The sequence below is a fragment of the Macadamia integrifolia genome, chromosome 6, assembly GCF_013358625.1.
Source record: "Macadamia integrifolia cultivar HAES 741 chromosome 6, SCU_Mint_v3, whole genome shotgun sequence".
Classification (NCBI taxonomy): domain Eukaryota; kingdom Viridiplantae; phylum Streptophyta; class Magnoliopsida; order Proteales; family Proteaceae; genus Macadamia; species Macadamia integrifolia.
The window spans coordinates 7324235-7341588 of NC_056562.1; the positions used below are offsets into that span (position 1 = coordinate 7324235).

At 37.4% G+C, this 17354-nt stretch overlaps 1 protein-coding gene across 2 annotated transcripts; it reads right to left on the reverse strand.

Moving 5' to 3' along the window:
• Positions 1 to 8706: 8706 nt before the first annotated feature.
• LOC122081260 (CBL-interacting serine/threonine-protein kinase 21-like) lies at positions 8707 to 12205 on the reverse strand. Of its 2 annotated transcripts, XM_042648292.1 has the most exons (14): positions 11842 to 12205; positions 11680 to 11742; positions 11353 to 11424; positions 11147 to 11254; positions 10968 to 11039; positions 10823 to 10876; positions 10625 to 10750; positions 10463 to 10552; positions 10265 to 10384; positions 10079 to 10186; positions 9866 to 9985; positions 9544 to 9609; positions 9380 to 9454; positions 8707 to 9286 (listed from the first exon to the last, which is right to left on the reverse strand). In XM_042648292.1, the coding sequence occupies exons 1-14, from the start codon at positions 12001 to 12003 to the stop codon at positions 9125 to 9127; spliced, it is 1398 nt and encodes a 465-aa protein (XP_042504226.1). In that variant the 5' UTR covers positions 12004 to 12205; the 3' UTR covers positions 8707 to 9124. The 2 variants fall into 2 exon arrangements, with proteins under 2 accessions (XP_042504226.1, XP_042504227.1); XM_042648293.1 differs by lacking the exons at positions 11680 to 11742; positions 11842 to 12205 and adding an exon at positions 11621 to 11679.
• Between the last annotated feature and the right edge of the window lie 5149 nt (positions 12206 to 17354).

The following is a 17354-nucleotide window of genomic DNA, read 5'->3' on the forward strand; positions in this document are numbered from 1 at the left end:
CAAATCTTTGAATCCATGTGTAATTTCAACAAACTATAGGGGAGGGTTCATAATTTTTCCCCTTTTTTTTTTTATGTTGGTACATTATTGTTTCCGTTGTTTGGTCCCTTCTTTAATTTAATACTCTCTCTCTCTCTCTCTCTCAAGGATATATATTGTTTTTCAGATCTATGCGATCTTGACGGTCACCAATCTTTGGTCCTGACTCACGAAAGATTTAGTTAAGATGAAGAAAGAAACGATTTAATGGGTAGGGTTTTAGTGTTTTAGCTTATTATTGTAATGTTTTTATTTTATTCTCTCCATTAGTGCTTCAGATCATAATCTTAGTCTCGATTCTGTTTCCATATACCATAAGATCATTTCATTCAAGGCATATTTGTCAGCTTCTTGCCTAATTGCCACTATGCAAATGGATTCTAGTATGAAGAATTTTGTAGACTCCAGTTTCTGGCCTCAACCACACCCACTATGGGAGGAGCTTATCATCTTCTCACCCCAACTGTCAAGCCCCTATCCTCCAATGGTGTTGTCACCTTGTTTGAGTTCGTGTTGTCTTTTCCTTTTGTCACACCACAAAGTGCCTACAAAATCGCTAGATTTGGTTCCTATAGTGATAGTCAATCCTTTCTACTCGAGGCAAAGTTCAGCTAGGGACAAGAATATATACCATGGCAAGTAACTCTATGAAACATATATATTTGATTGAATTTGAGCTGTCTATTTTCTAGCTGAACCTACAAATGCGGACCTGGAGAAGGGAAAAGTAGGTGTTGTCTTTAATGTGTACACTCATTTGAAGCTCTTTTCAATGGTAAAAAATACATCTGCTTTTAGTAGTGGACAATTCATTTTTCAGTATTATACCTTCAAATTTAATAGTTGGCGAGCTTGTGGCACAACAGTTAAGTTGCACTATTGCAACATGTTGGTCACATGTTCAAACCTTGGAAACAGCCTCTTTTGCAAAGTTTGTTAGTATATATTCTTTATCTGGAGTTGCAGGAGTTGAGAAAGATTTAACCTTTCAAACTCTAATTAGTGGTGAATTATTAGTTGGTTCTTTTTTTTTTTTTTTTTTTTTTTGCCAAGTTGAACCCACCACTATGGTGGTTCAGAGGGAAAGTGAGCATCCACTGGGGCCCAAGGGTAAGGAGTATGAGGTGACTAATAATGCATAGCAACACCGGTGCACTTACAAGGGGAGTTGATCCAGTGATCAATCCCTATGTACGCTCTTAAGTGACCAGTGCAAAACGCTGAGTTATCATCTAGCTGTGCACTAGGCTCTTTCTCATTATTTAAGAGAATCAATTTAGTACCATAATAAATGATGCTCACTTAAATTTCTTCTTTCTTTTAATTTGTAAATAAATTTTGTGAAACCACCATTTCAGCTTAAAGAGAATAACTAGTCTTGAGAGGATTAATCCCACGTCTTATGTCTTGCTGCCTCACTTATAAATTGAAAAAAATCACATTCTTCACCCTTTCTGAAAATTATATATTTTACTACGACTTGGTTATTTATCTATATATAGGTATTCTTTCTCCAAAGGGCAATGGAATTTTGAGTGGCTAGGGACTGATAGGTCTGATTTATTGGTTGCACTATCTTTTTTGGAGTGAGTATATGTCTCGATTATCTCTTTCCACATCTAAAGGAACTCTCTTTTTGACTATCTTTTCAAGTGTAAGCAAACTACACATCCAAAAAAATATATATATTTCCGGGGGAAATCATACATTCAATCTCAAGGATGACAGGGAATTGTCAAGGGGTTTCTATGTAGCTTTCTCACCTGCCTATCAATATGATGAGGTATTGTATATGTTTTCGAGGGTTCAATTGTTGGATTTATATTCTTAATTATGATTTCCTTTTTTGATTTCGTCAAATTTGCTTTTCTAGTTTTGGGTTTGAAGGTTTTATGAGTTTGATCGTTAATTATTATGTTATAATATGCCAATTGATTTGCATTAATGAGGAGTTTCAAGTTGGTGTCCAATCTATAATGACGTGGCTTTTGCATATATTTTGACAATTGCGACTCATAGCCATGGAGTCTAATCCATAATTAATTGATTTCTGCTGATGTTTTGACATTTGTCTCTAATAATTTGCAGAGAACTTTTAATTTCGATTTGGGTTTCAACGCAATCAATTAAAAACTGTATTTCCCAACCCATAATCACTTTTTCCATTCTTGAGTTTGCAACATGAAATGGATTAGAATGTAGGAGTTATTTAATGGGAATAACGATTCTTGTGGGGCGTAAGTTTCTAGCATTTATAATTTAACTTTTTTTTTTTTTTTTTCGGTGAAGCATATATAATTTAACTTGCGTTTTGTAGAAACTTAAGGAATCTTGCAGTATTGGGGGAACAATGCAATGAATTGTGTGAAAAAGCATGACAGTTTACATAGACAGTAATGAAGCATTGGTAATTGTCACGTCCCGTTCACATAAAATCGGATCGGTGACCAGGTTATCTTCGGGTAACCCAAGACTCACTAGGATCATTTGATACAATAAACCACAACACAACATGCAACACACAACATGAAAATATAATTAAATAATTGAGTGGAAGACTCATCATATATATCTGCAAACTCCATACTTACTATTGATACCCAAATTATTATACATGTAGATCTGCAGGCATGATAATTACATAAAAAATAATAATTTAAATATCTGGAACACAAAAAGGGGAATACATCAAAAGAATCAAAAGGTTTTGTTCGGTGTTCGCTACTGTTGCCCTGCAATGCAGCCCTCGCACATGCATCTGGCATCGTGCCCAAATCCTTTTGGAACCCACTAGTCTCTACTAGGAACTCGTCAGTAGGCCCCGGCTCTTGCTCTTCTACGGAGAATCTTGCAAAATCATCTAAAAAGGTATATACACAAGTGGTGAGCTCAGTCGCTCAGTAAATGGAAAGAAAAACACAAACAAACAATTGTATTTCAAATGATCCTATATGCATAAAATTCATTTTAGGCCTATTCACCTAGGCAACAATGCTAAGTCATAAGTTACGTGCTACTCACAACCACAATGTGTGTATGCCCCGGGTTCGAGATGCATTTTCCATCCCGCGATACACCCATAGGATTGTCGGAGAAGGCGGGTCATGAGTACTCAGAAAAATAAATCGTGACCGAACCATAGCAGAAAATAAATGTAGTACGCTTGACCCTCTGAATATATCACCAAGGTTTTCAGCTGTTCTAATGATCAACTAGGCATACTTCTAACCACCACGGTGGTCCGCGACTGACGCTTCCCCCAGTGATAACCCAACAACTAAACCCCTGTTGGGAAGGATCGTAGCATGAGGAAATGTCAACATAAACTCAATGCATCTATATGAGATAGTACAACTATAAAGTGCTTCAGTGTTCCATTGCATAGTGCACCAATGCATTCGTTTTCAAGCCGACTACGACGTCTAATCTAGTAATTCATCATTTATACAACAATCATCATCATCCAATAATTAAAATAATCCATGCGTATAATTCAAGGCAAGTAACAAATGTTTGAAAATTTAAAGATACTATATAACGATTTATCAATGCATCCTGCAATAGACAAGACATGTGCATGAAGATGGCATTCATAGAAGGCATGATGATGTATAAGATGAAGATGATACAATAAACATTCCAAAATAAAATCAATGTCCTCTCCCCACTTACATATTCACGTACGAGAATATGCACACACGATACGAATGAGATCCGGAGTGCGAAGATAAGAATCACGAAACCTAACATAGAAAGGAAGCTTAGAATACATCCGTTCTAGGACCATAAAACAATGAAAGACACAGTCACGATGCGTTCAATAATGCAAAGGAGGTTGTCGATGAGTTCAAGCTCGAACGAAGCTTATTGGTCCACAGGTGGGTCATACAAGTGGATAGGAGGACCCACCTGTGCAAGCTGCCCGTGTAGACAACACCTGGATCCACACTGACGGGTGCTACTAGTGGGTCTGGGTACTCGTCGGTCCTACCCGCCGGTAAGACCTCGAGGCTCAACAAAGACCGATGGGTGCTACTGGCCAGTATAAGTTCTACCAACCGATAGGACCCTGAAGCCCAGTCAAGACCGATGGGTTATATTGACGGGTCTAGGTACCCACTGGTCCTACCTGTCGGTAGGCTCCTGTTAGGATTTAAAATATAACTATAAGCGCACGAATCAGTGTAGCTACGGGTCAAACACAGGAAGAGCAACTACTTTATTTTTTACTTCTTTTAATAATGTGAAAGTGAACCGATTAATGGTTGTGATCTAATTTTAACGATCGTCCTAAACATATGTATCTAAAATAATGCCTTAACCATTCGTCATCTAAGAATTTAAATACGCAAGCCATGTAATTAAAATTAAATAAATAAATGACTAAAAATAAACAACCCACGCAATTAAAAAGCAATGAAGGAAAAAAATACTAAAATAAAAATAAAATAAAATGAAAAAAGGGATAAAGCTAATGAAAGGCTCACAAGTAGGTCTTTCTACTTAGATCGAGAGATGCATCATAATATGAGCTTCCCTACTTGACCACAGAGTCATTCTTACAAAGGTTACTCTACTTGGATTTAGGGAGAGAGAGGCAATTAAAATAAAAATAAGAAAATGATGGTTCTATGGCTAGGAGTGGCAAAACCAACACATACACTAACCATGAACCTTGGGGGAAAGGGAAATCAATAATGTAACGACTAAAATTAAAATCCTAAATTAAAAAAGAAAGGGTAGTCAGAAGAGGGAATGAGAGTGGGGAGAGAAGATTATTGAAGAAGTCTACTTACCTGAATCAATGATTAAACTTGAAAGTTTGGGTGATTTGAGATACTGCCAACCCTAAAAACCAAATCTGAAATTTCTAAGCCTGGAGAAAAAAAATCTTGAAAAAAAAAATTAAACTTGAAAAAGAGATGTTTCACGGCTCGTGATCTTGTCACCTAGATCTAAGCCTAGAACTATAACTTAAAAATTAAAACTCAATTGCATAAATCATAAACATAAAAGGCTGAATAAAAATAAAAGAGTGCTTGCATTAATTAAAATTAAAAGCTATTACAAAAGTGATTAAAGCAAAAACAAAGAAGAAATAAAACTAAAGAGAGAGAGAGAGAGAGAGAGAGAGAGAGAGCAACTGAGGTATGGTAATAAATTTCTCTTTCTTAAAAGGGAAAAACCCATAATTGGTAGGTGAAATCTTTTGAAACCAAAAGTGCTAAGGTGGAGGAGAGAGAAGAGAAATAAACTCGGAGAAATTTTCAATAATTTTTTGCTTATTTTCTTTCCCTTTTTTATTTATTTTTCTCTTCTTTTTCTCCCTCTCTTCAAATCTTGCGCACAACCCTTGTTGGCCGATTTTTTTTTCTCTCCCTGAGACCTCCTAGTGAGCAAAGGAATTTTGCACACCATAGCTCACCAGTTGTACTAGGTAGTTATTGTTGGAGAGATATGAAGCCCGATAATGCTTAAGACCTTTAAAATATAAAACCTATAAAAAGAAAGTAAAACCCAAGGTAGCCTCATTCTAAATATGTAAAAATGCATGCTTTACTACTTAGATTTCACACATAAATGTGCTTATCAGCTCCAAAGCTCAGGTAAGATTGACAGGTCACACTGGTGGGTCTGGTTACCCACCGGTGCTATCCACCAGTGTCCAGCGGGTTCTATTGTCTTACTTCTCTTCTTCACCCCACCTTTTGGGAACCCAAAGGGGGTTGTTTCCACCACATTTTTCACACATTTAAAACTCCATTCACATAAACACAACATAGATCTAAGTTCAAATCAAGATTTTGGCAACAAATCATACTTTTAGCTCAAGAAACCCCAAAAACCTAAGATCCTTCCCCCAACTCAAAATATCATAAAATGTTTTCAGATCTTGGTTGCTCCTTTAAAACCTTCAAAGAAATCATATAGAATCCCTATTAACTCTTTGATTTGACCATACAAGAGGGTTTCACCAGATTTAAGGGATTATGGCATTTACCTACCTCAAATTGTAAATTCCAAGGAGCCAATCACTTTTTTTGCGGTGAAAAGGTGAGGTACAGCTTCGGCAACAAGGGAAAACACTCTCCCCCACACTTCCATCCCTTCTCCTTTTTCTTTATTCCTCTCCACCAACCCTTGCTGAAATAATAAATAGGAGAGAGAGGAGTAAATGTTATTTATAGTTTGGGTCATAAATATCTACTAAGGTGCGTTTGGTTTTGTCATTCTATGGCCCGAATCGCATTAAATCACGACAACGACCAAAGTAGTCAGTAATACCGAACACACATGACTTCACTACAACAGAGAACCTAAAACAAATGTGCTCACCCAAGTTGAACTTGCTAGGGCCCACATTTCTCTTACATGTGGGTCCCACCAATGACCACCCACCCATTAGCCAAAACATGGCTAACCTTGCTAAATTTCGATAGGAATCGGCTCTCAAAGCGTATTTCACTCCTACCACTCGTCGTGAACCAAGTTCTCATCATCAAATATGATAACATACTTTCCCTACTTGTACATAGCCTTATAATACGTGCAAGGGCAAGACTTAGGCGTGCGAACTCCATTAGGCATTCGCTCAAATTTGTCCAACCACCCTGCATTCGATGTCACCCTTACTGTCATACACCATAGGGTGCCCGCATCAACCCTTGCCGGTTCGGACACTGCACGACCAAACCGAACCAACCGAAAAATAAATCGGGTTTAAAGAGCGGTGCACTACAGTAATTGGGTCTCATATTTAACACTAGGGAGAGCTGACTTTGTTTTCTCATTATTTTCTTTTATTTTTATTTTTTTTAGGGGAAAAGGGTTTTGATATATATAAAAAAAACGGATGAAACCAGAAGAAACCACTTTAGACAAGAATTTACATCCATTGTTCCCTCATCTATAATACATTTCCTAGGAACCCCTTAAGAAGAAATATATTGAGCAACACAATCTCGTTAGATTCTGAAGTGGGTTTCCCACCCTTTTACCAAATTTCAAAGTTTTCTCCAACTTTAACCATCTCAATTTGAGAGAGAGAGAGAGAGAGAGATATGCAGACGTGTCTTGGATTAAGCATGTACAAAGGCACTAAAAGCTCTTTTTTTTTTTTTTGTTCTCTTTAAAATTAGGTGTTCATGATGCTTGGAGGAAGTTATTATGATTATGAGAAGACAGATGGTCTTTGGCAAGAAGTTTATTGCAAGTACTTTGTTCTTCTTATTTTCAAATACGTTTACGAATAAAGATGATTCTCTTTTCTTTTATTTATTTTTGTAATTCTTTATTTTTTTTTTTTTTTTTTGTCAATAGAAGACTCCAAAATATGTTCCTCTTTTCTTCAATTGGTGTCTTCCTCTTTTATTTTCATTATTGAGTGCACATAATTATGGTTATGAGAAGACATTATATTTGTAAAGGTGTTTTGGAATTCACAAATAACTAACATTGATATTTATGTTTATTAATGTCAATAAAACTCGAAACGGGATGTGGCCAACTGGTAAGGCATCAGGATTTTGTTCCCGTTACTTGGAGATTCAAATCCTTTTGTCCCAGAGCTGACCAATTCAATCAGAATAAGGAATTTTTTCTTTAACAATCTTTTCTTTAAGAACAAGTGTGTGGATACAATGTGATCCATCTTCCTGATGATTTCTCTTTGGATCATTTCTTTCTCATAAGCTAAGCACCATTTTCATATCCATATATACACAAATATTTGACATACTTGTGTTCCCAGAAAGTAATTTTAAATTAATAAAAAAGGTAGATATAGAGAAACATTATGCATTATTTATAGGTGAATCGAGGGTCATAAAAGGTGCTAAGATTTTGCTTTTTTATATTGTTTGTTTGGATTTGGACATTTTTATTACTCACTCTCTCTCTTCCACAACTTATGGCCACACATGCATATTTACTAAAGAGTACACATTGACTCCCTTAGTCTGATCAAGCTTAGTACTATACAATGACAAAGACCTAAAAGTTCCATTACTGATTACTAAAAGTTCCAACAACTATCACATTATGCATCAAGCAAAACTCATTTATATATAATTTCTAGGAACTTTACTATCTATTACTAGGAATAATTGAAAATATTGAAACCTTAAAACAAATCATCCGTAAGTGGAACCACCATTGGGTTCTATTGGTGGTTCCATTAAACCTCATCTCAAAAATCTCAAGGGAAAAAAAAAACCTCAAAAAACGAAAAGTCCTTACAAGAGTCACCCACGTGGGTTTGCACGTGTGTATTTTGTAAGGGGGAGGGGTAAAGGATCACCCTATAGTTGATACCACGGTTTTAGGTGTCAGAGGACATCATGTACCTATTGTGTGCTTGTTGAAGCCTAGACCCCAGGAAAAAAGTGAAATATTAAATATTACTAAGTGGAAAAAAAATAAAAGAATTGGCATAATTTGTTGACTTTGGACAACTGCCGGCATCGTTATCCGGAAAGTGCATCAAGCTGTGATTTTGGAAATGTTTCAGGCTAGAGTTGTGAGATTTAGATACACAAATGTCCCAGAGAGGAGTTGCAACTTCTTATTTCACCACTTTGGTGACAATAAGATTTTTCTATAATATTTATCTTATAAAAAAATTTTGTTGAAAGATTCCAACATTATCAGAGAAAACAAAGAGCTATGTAAAACAAATCAAATCCCAGAGGAGTTACAACTTCTGATTTCACCACTTTGATTACAATAAGATTTTTCTATAATATTTATTTTACAAAAAAAATTCATTAAAAAATGCGAACATTATTGGAGAAAGCAAAGAGCTATGTAAAACAAATCAAACCTCCCCCCACCAAAAAAAAAACTTTGAATGCTTTAATGCAGTTAAGACAGGCCCTACATCTATTATCTATTGCAATTGACCCACCCGGCATCTCTTTCGTTCAATAATGCCAGAGCTGATGCCCTACTAGTTGAAAAACGGGCATATTCTTAATATACTCTTTCTCTCTCTTATTTTAAGAGTGGGTTGTTCTGCAATTCGCTATACATATTTGTTTTCTATGAACAATCCGGAATCACAATTAGCTGAAGTGAGAACGGTTTGTTAGGAGGTATAATAACCACAAAGTTGTTCATCCGTTTTGCTCCCTTCCGGTTCGGAACTGCATTGATTCTCTTTACCATCAACAATGACTGCTCTGGGCCTATCTGATTCTGATTTTAAATTGGAGTTCTCCATCAGCAGATTTGATAAGCTTTTGCAGAACTGGTAATTTTGGTCCAATTAACAACAGTTAGTACAAAAATTATCACTAATTGGGATCCACAAAACAGTAAGCTAGTGGAATGGTGTTGCTACCTCATTGTACACTGTGAGCTCCCCTGCAGATTTTGATATTTCTATCACACAATGTGAGGGTGTCACCTCAATCACCTAATTTAACAGTAATGTGTATGAAACCATATAGTGGTGAAACACAAAACTGTTCTATGTTGCAGAAACAATATAAGAAATTTATTTACCTCAGCTGATAGGTTGAAATATGATCTAGAATTTCTTGTGAGCTTCTGTTTTTGATGAATTTTCACCTGATATTCAAAGAACAATAGCTTAAATATGAAATAATCCTATTTATTTTTTATTTTTGCTACAGGCCTTCTGACTAGTCCCGTGGGCCCATATTGGGGTTGAATGAGAACTATTCAACTTCCGAATTGCACTAAATACTCCCATGTGAGTGGGCCCGAGGAGGTAAGAGGAGTCAAACTCAGGACCACACGTAGGTTCCTGAGACGAAGGTCAAATAATCCTATTTTCATTAAAGAGGAAAACTGTATAAATTACCTTTGACATGTTCATCCTTTCAACTGAGAGACTGACATCTTTTGCAGCAACTTCAATTTTCTCTATAGTCTCATTGATTGCATGTTTGGAACCAAGCCTTGTTCTCTGTTTATCTTCATCCTTGAAGAAAGAAAATTCTCACAAAAAAATTAGGAACAAGAAGCATAAGTTGTCTGTGTGGGATGTAAATATTTTTGAGCTCTAGAGAGTTACCTGCTTTTCGAATAGACCTGACAAATCAAGGTCACTGGACATTGCTATAAGTTGGAAAGCATTGATGAAACTTGAGGATTTGCGCAGCCCTGTCTCGGCGGTTTTTCCCTGCATTAAATTTGTGCCTGAATTAGATTATCGTTCTATATCATGTTAGATAGAGCTCAAGCGATTTCGTGCCCTTACCCCGATCCCATCAAATGCTGCATTAACATCATCCAAGTTGATTTCACATTCAATTCCTGCAGAAGGCTCATAGCCAGTTTGGAACCACTCATCTTCTAGAATCTCTGCTATTGTCATCCGCTATATTAAGAAAAGAGTAGTCATATTTTCATAGTTCATATCAACTGAATAAGCAGAAGGAGGGATTCATTGATTTACCCTATCAGGCATTGGCTCAAGTATTCTGAAAAGTAGTTTCCTTTGGGTTGCTGTAAACCACTCTGGACATGTGTACTCTGCTCTGGAAATCTTTGCACCAATAGATATATCAGCATTGTGGATATTTGCAAACAAAGAAATTGAAACTCTTCAGAAACTTACTTTTCGGTACAAGTTCATCAGGTTTCGGTCATCAAAGGGTAGATAACCAGAAAGTAATTCGAACAAGATTACTCCACATGACCAGATATCAGCAGTTGCTCCATTGTACTTCTTGTTTGCTATTACCTGTCAAAACAAAGTGAGCACTACCAGTCTTGGATTTTTTGAAATTCTTTTTAGGCTCTTATCTCTGTTTACCTCAGGAGCTACATAGCATGGAGATCCACAAGCCGTCGATAGCAAATCACCAGGCTGTGTTGAATTGGAATTGGTGAGTTCTTGCAAGTATATGTCTGAGTAGTCTCATTAAAAATATTACATGAACTACTAACTTGTTTCTAACCTTTCTCAATGCACTGAGTCCAAAGTCTGAGACTTTCAAATTTCCTTGTCCATCCAATAGCAGGTTTTCAGGCTGTGTTTAGATCATCCAAATATGCAATGACTCAAAAGTCTGAGACTTTCAAATTTGCAGAGAATCACTTAAACATAGAGCAAGTTCTGTAACTAGAGATTTCTGACCTTGAGATCTCTGTGATATACACCCCTACTATGACAATAGTCCACAGCATCGATCAATTGCTGGAAGTATTTCCTAGCTTCCTTTTCGTCGAATTTTTTGAGATATGACTGGCAGTAATCAAAGTTAATGCGAAAACAGCTCAATGACATGAAATCCAACACAGAATTCAAAGATTTCGGAGGCTGAAGGAGGGAAAGAAACATACCAACTTGTCTGAGAGTTGGCCTCCGGAAACGTATTCCATTATTATGAAGATCTTAGTCTTGGTGGCAGTAACCTGTAAATGAGAAATTAAACAAAGATTATGAGTTCCTAATAAAATGCTGGAGAGAAAAACCCTTCCTGTATACTCCCCCACCCCCCCCCCTCTCCCGGGGCGCCTTGCCTGCCCCTGTATTCAGAATTTGAAAAACTCTTCTAAGGAAAACCAACATAGGTTTGATTTACATTGCTTATACTAGGAGTATCCTTAACTTTAAGCATATTGAGACCAGATTCTTGATGTATTTCAATCCGAAACCTCGTAACAAACCTCATAAATTCGGACAATGTTGGGGTGATGCAACAGTTTCATTGTACTAATCTCTCTTTTTACCTGAAACCCAATTTAGATTTGTCATTGAAGTTGCTAGAAAGGACAGCCAAAACTTAGAAAAAATAGATAATAAGATGGAGCAATGACATGGGAATTCACCTGTTCCATTAACTTGTTATCCAAGACCATCTGCTTATCGATGATCTTGACTGCAACATGCTGCTTAGTAACTCTGTCCAGAGCAAGCTTGACCTTGGCAAAGGTGCCTTCACCAATGGTTCTTCCAAGTTGGTATTTCCCAATAGTAGCTGCGAAACCCATCAATTGATTTCACTGTAGAATCTAATTTCTTCTTTGCCTGTTCTTCCTTTTGTTCTCTACTTAATCCTGCAGAAATGGATTTCTAGTTCCTCTCTTCTGTAGTTCTAGTTTTGAGATAGATTTTGGTCCTCTACTTCTTTCCCTTCATCTGATTATATGGTTCTCATGTTTAAAAGACACATTTGATTTCGACTACTAAACATACATGTCACAAAAAAATTAGAGGTTTAGATTGACTTGGGTTGTTGTGTTATTCTTCATGAAGAGAAGAAGTATGAGTGAAAGACTGTTAGTTGAGAAGAGTGGAAACGCCAAACGTGCTTTGAATGGACGGTTTAAGTAAACAGCTCTACCCGTCGCCCAGCTGTCCTCCCCTCCTTTCGTACGAGTTAAAAGTGCATTTTGCGAAATTTTTTGAAAAAACAGATGGATTATTTTAATGTTACTTACCAAAAAGAAGGGAAGGATTATCCTTTATTATGGGTATCCATGTAAGAGTAGATGGTGGTGATTTCGAAATATAAATGGGAATATTTGATTTGAATTAGACTTTTTGAGATTTGACATGTGACTAATTTAGATCATCTCCTCTTTATACAATAGTGGAAATTGACACATCATCTGTCAATTTGATAAAATAAATGTGTTATAACATTTGAAAAAATAAAAGAAAAAAAAATCTCGAACTTGAATCTTCTGGGGCGCAATAGGGCGTCTGACGGGTATCCAATGCCTAAAAACACCTTGGGCTCCATGCCTGAGCATTTTCGACAGTTTGGCGCATGCCAAACGCCCTGTTACGTCACAGAGGAATTCAAATGACCACTCCACCTCCATAAAAAGTGAAAATACCATCTCATTTGATGCTTTCATTTGCACTCCATTTGACCATTGTGCAAGCATAAGGTCCATGTAGGGGTGTCAACCGGTCGGGCCGGTCCGGTTTCGATCGGGCTTAATCGGGTTTGAAGACTTTCAAAGGCTACACCATGTCCGCCCATTTAATTAATCAGGCTTAGTTATTGAGGGCATGGTACACTTTATATTCGGTCGGTCAGCTTCGGGCTATAATCGGGCTACCTTAATCAGGCTTTAATCGGGCCTTAACCGAGCTACGGACATGTTTAATGTTAAACGGGCTTTAACCGGTTTTTAAACGGGCCCTCTTTAAAATGTGCTCTTATATTCCGGCCCACTCATGCAAGCCCAAAAAAATGACAATAAATCAATAAATGATACCAAATATAACCATTATTTAAAATGTGAACACGTCTTTACTTTTTAGTTTTTATTCTTTAATTTGGGGGGTAAAATAGGTATTCTACAATCATTAAAGGGTCGGGCCAAATCAGTGCACAATAGGCCGGTCTCGATCGGGCATTATTCGGTCGGTCTCGGTCTGGCGCCAGACGGTCCAAGTAGCAAAACCGAGACCGACCATTTATAAACGGGCCGGGCTCAAGCCCGACATGTTTAATAAATGGTCCGGGTCAGGCCGGTCTATAAACAGTCGATCCCGGTCGGTTTAGTCGGGTCGGGCCACGAATTGACACCCCTAGGTCCATGCTCACCCACAAAGAAATATTATATTTTCCCTTCGAAAAAATAACATAATTTTGTGAGGATAATATATAGCAAATAAAAAATCCAAATGAGATCCACGAGGCAAATCCCACATGATAGGGGGTTTAGCAATGTAAAACATCTGTTAATACCTATCTTCTCCATCGTGTCAGGAATGAAAATGTGGAAAATATTGAATTATATAGGTAAGTACTAAAAGCAGTGGATAAGATGACCTCTGAATGTCGGCTGAATGGACTAGTAGTCATTACTAATTTGTGGTTATCCCTAAACATGCATGTTTTGATAATATATATAAAAAATTAGGCAAGCCGCGACCAAAAAGCTTAATTGATTGAATCTGTAAGGCCCTCTAGGGAGAATCGACAAAATTAATTAGACATTTGAAAGAAACCCGCCTGATATTAACACAAATTAACGTTCCTACATTTTAATCTCAATCGTTAGATATTAAAAAAAAAAAAAAAAAAAAAAAAAAAAAAAAATCTGCCATTTGAGGCAGTCTTTTTCTGATTCTTCATAGCTAGTTCCAACCTGTTACACAAAGCCAGTTTTTGGGTTTCATGGATCCTGATGCCTTCTTGGTGATTCTATTCAAATGGAACCTAGGGCGACTGCATTGCCTCAACGATTGCTAGAACCGGTGGCTGAAACCCCGATGAAATTATTAGTCGCTCTCCACGTTGTGTCAATGGAAGAGGTCCAGCCTATGACCTCACCTAACTCCCCTTTCCATAAACCTTCAGAGCGGCCACAAACTCCATTGATGCCTCCTCCCTCACCTTCGCCTTCCTCTCGAAAGAAAAGGCCATAGCCAAACGGTGCTACATAGCTGCATCCACTGCCACTGCACCTAGTGTGTTGCGTCTCTCTCTCTCTCTAGACCCACCACACCCTACCTCCTCTTGCAAGCCCACCACACCCAACCCTCTTCGCAACCCCACCCCTCGACTTCTCTGTAGAATTCTTTCAATGGCTTCACCTATGATCAAGTGCAAATTTGCTTCAACTAATTGCTGATCCAAGTTGCTGGGTTTTATGAAACTATAAATCATGCCAAAGAAAACTAATTCTTCTTTAACTTAATGGAGTGGTGAATGTCAGACTCTCCCAGCCACCCAACCCCCACACCACCCCCTGCAACCCCAATCCCAACCCACCCCAACCCACCCCAACCCAACCCAACCCAACCCCACCCAACCCCACCCACACCCACTACTATCCCCTTCTCTCCTCTCCCTTTCTTGTGATGGAGGTGTGTGTGAAAGGAAATGAGTACAAGCACATTAATTCTTTTTGAGATTGGGTATATCTTGTATTTTGTGGATCCATATAATTATGATTGGGTTTGTATTTGTAATTGAGTCGAGTTTGGAATCCATTACATATCCAAGGGTATAATTGTAATCTTTGTGCTTCAGTTTGGAATTATCCCTTTAGTAGGATAGATCAAATCTTGAGGATGTGGAACCTCCTTTATTCATTCTGCTAACACGGCTATATATGCACTCGTCGAAGAAATCTCTTGTTTAGAGATCCAACTCGTTATTGTACCAAGTGTCTTTGGAACTCCTTCCTTCTTCAAGTGATGTAAGCTCCAACCAATAGAAGTCGTCTTTCAAATCCTGGCATGGGCCAAGGTGAAGAATGTGATGGAGTAGAGATTTTCTCATTTGAACACGAGATTTGATACTCTCAATGAACATGTGTCATCTATCAAGAAGATGAAGACGTGGTCCACGTAATTCGGATCATCAATGGAAGCTTGAACTCCACCTCCACCACCTCCAGAGGAGCAGTGGTTTTCTTATTTAGTCCAGGGTTGTATAGTTTGAAGGATATCTTTAATTTAGGTTTTCAGTTATTCATCTTGTAGTTAATTATGAACTCTTACCTTTTGATGTCTTAATTTCTTTTATGTCTTTATTTCTACTTTGTAAAAGCTTATGCACTTTTCTTAATATCAATAAATGGATTTTGCACCTAAGCTAGTCTCCTATTTTGTGTACTCAAAATTTATTTGTTTCTTACAATTTTTATTTCCATCATAATCACCAGTATCCTAGATCTTGTATAATTGTGAGTTAAAGTAGAGCATCATACTCTAATATCACATTTGTCACACTTCACCTTCACCAAGGTATTAGCATGTGACTAGGACACTTGCCATCGTCCTAACCGACCATCTAGGATCATAATACAATACTTTGGCATTCACAATTAAATACGTGATCATCTAAATAAATCAGCGGAAATGATTTAAGGTAGTACATATAAACTCAAAAACTGGTGATTCTATATTTACAACGCGTTGTTCTGTAAACATCTCCACATTACATACATAACAAAAGATTACATATCCAAAACTATACAAAATAACCAAAAACAGCTCAAGGACTACATTATCCTCATCAAGGTGCTCCGTACGCACAGTCATGACATGTGCAATTGCTCTTCAACCTCTGGCGACCGCCATTCATCAACTGTTGGTGAAGACATATCACATGAAGCGCCATCAAGCTACCTGTATCAATGCCTAAAAGAAAACAACAATGTGGGATAAGCTTCACTAAGCCTAGTGAGGAGTGGGAGCACGAAAGCATACACAATCAATAATGATGCAATGCATGACTTATTATTTTTTTGTTGTCCTTGTTAGCAACCTCGGCCACATGGCAGTGATGATGTGGCCAGTTGGGCTGTGGTGGCCGACAACGATGATATGATAGTATACAATATCTTCAATGAGATGGCAGTAGTGTATGATGTGTTTGAGTGGTTTAGTTCATCCATAGTAGGTGGTGTGGATTTTCAAGCCCGAAACTAGTAACTTTGATCTATTTTTGTCATTAAAGATGAATTTTTTGGAAAATGAATCCTACATGTGCCAAAGATAAAAAATTCTTACCAACACACCCAATTTTGTTCTATTTCGATATCAAATGAAGAAATTATGGCTTCCACAGCTCAATGGCATTTTGGTCTTTTTTTATTTTTTGCCAAGTCTATTGATAGGGTGTTCTGGAAGTTTGTTGAACTTCAAGTTTTGGTCCATACCCTTTTCGTGGCTCAAACCAAATCCAATGAGACAGTTATGGAGTTTTTGGTGGAATTGGTCCGAAAAATCCAAATTTTGGTCTAGATTTTGCTCTCGGGTTGGTTGGGGTTTCTCAATTTAAAAAATGAAGGATCCTTGTATAATTTTAGAAAGTTTTGGTCAAAGGGTCAAAGGGCCAAAGGGAGTTTCGGTATATATTCTTTAGATCAGAGGGGGCTAGAAGTAATTAGAAGGAATATGGAAACTTTAACCAATGGAAATTCGAACAATCAAGATTAAAGATTAAAGATCCATTATGTGCATCCTATGGTGCAAATTTGAGGTACCCATTGAGAATTGATTTGATGGCTGAGATGTGCCCTGCACCCTCGCACTCCACCAGGCACCTTACGCAGCCTAACAAATTCCATTTGGGGCTTTCTCATTGGGCGAATTTCAAATGACTATAACTTTTGATCTGCAAAGCAAAATTAGTCCAGTCTTTCTTAATTTTTAATCCTCTATCCACTGGAAGGTTTTGAACTGGGTTTTGAGTTGAATAAACTCATGTTTTTAAGAGAGGAAGTTTCCCCCTTGTTGATTTCCCATTAAAAGAGAGTCGTAACTTAAGGGAAGTAACTTTTACTTCATTATTGGTGGTTTGAGAAGGGTTTTTGATGTACTATTGTTAGTATTTCATATAATTTGAGAAAATGGGAAGAGATAAAGA

Excerpts from the sequence above, each read along its gene's own strand:
- LOC122081260 (XM_042648292.1), bottom strand. The coding sequence starts at position 12,003 with ATGGGTTTCGCAGCTACTATTGGGAAATACCAACTTGGAAGAACCATT. Across the intron at positions 11,425-11,679 it reads ACATTGTCCGAATTTATGAG|GTTACTGCCACCAAGACTAA; the intron begins GTTTGTTACGAG and ends TCTCATTTACAG. Across the intron at positions 9,455-9,543 it reads ATTTCAACCTATCAGCTGAG|GTGATTGAGGTGACACCCTC; the intron begins GTAAATAAATTT and ends CTGTTAAATTAG.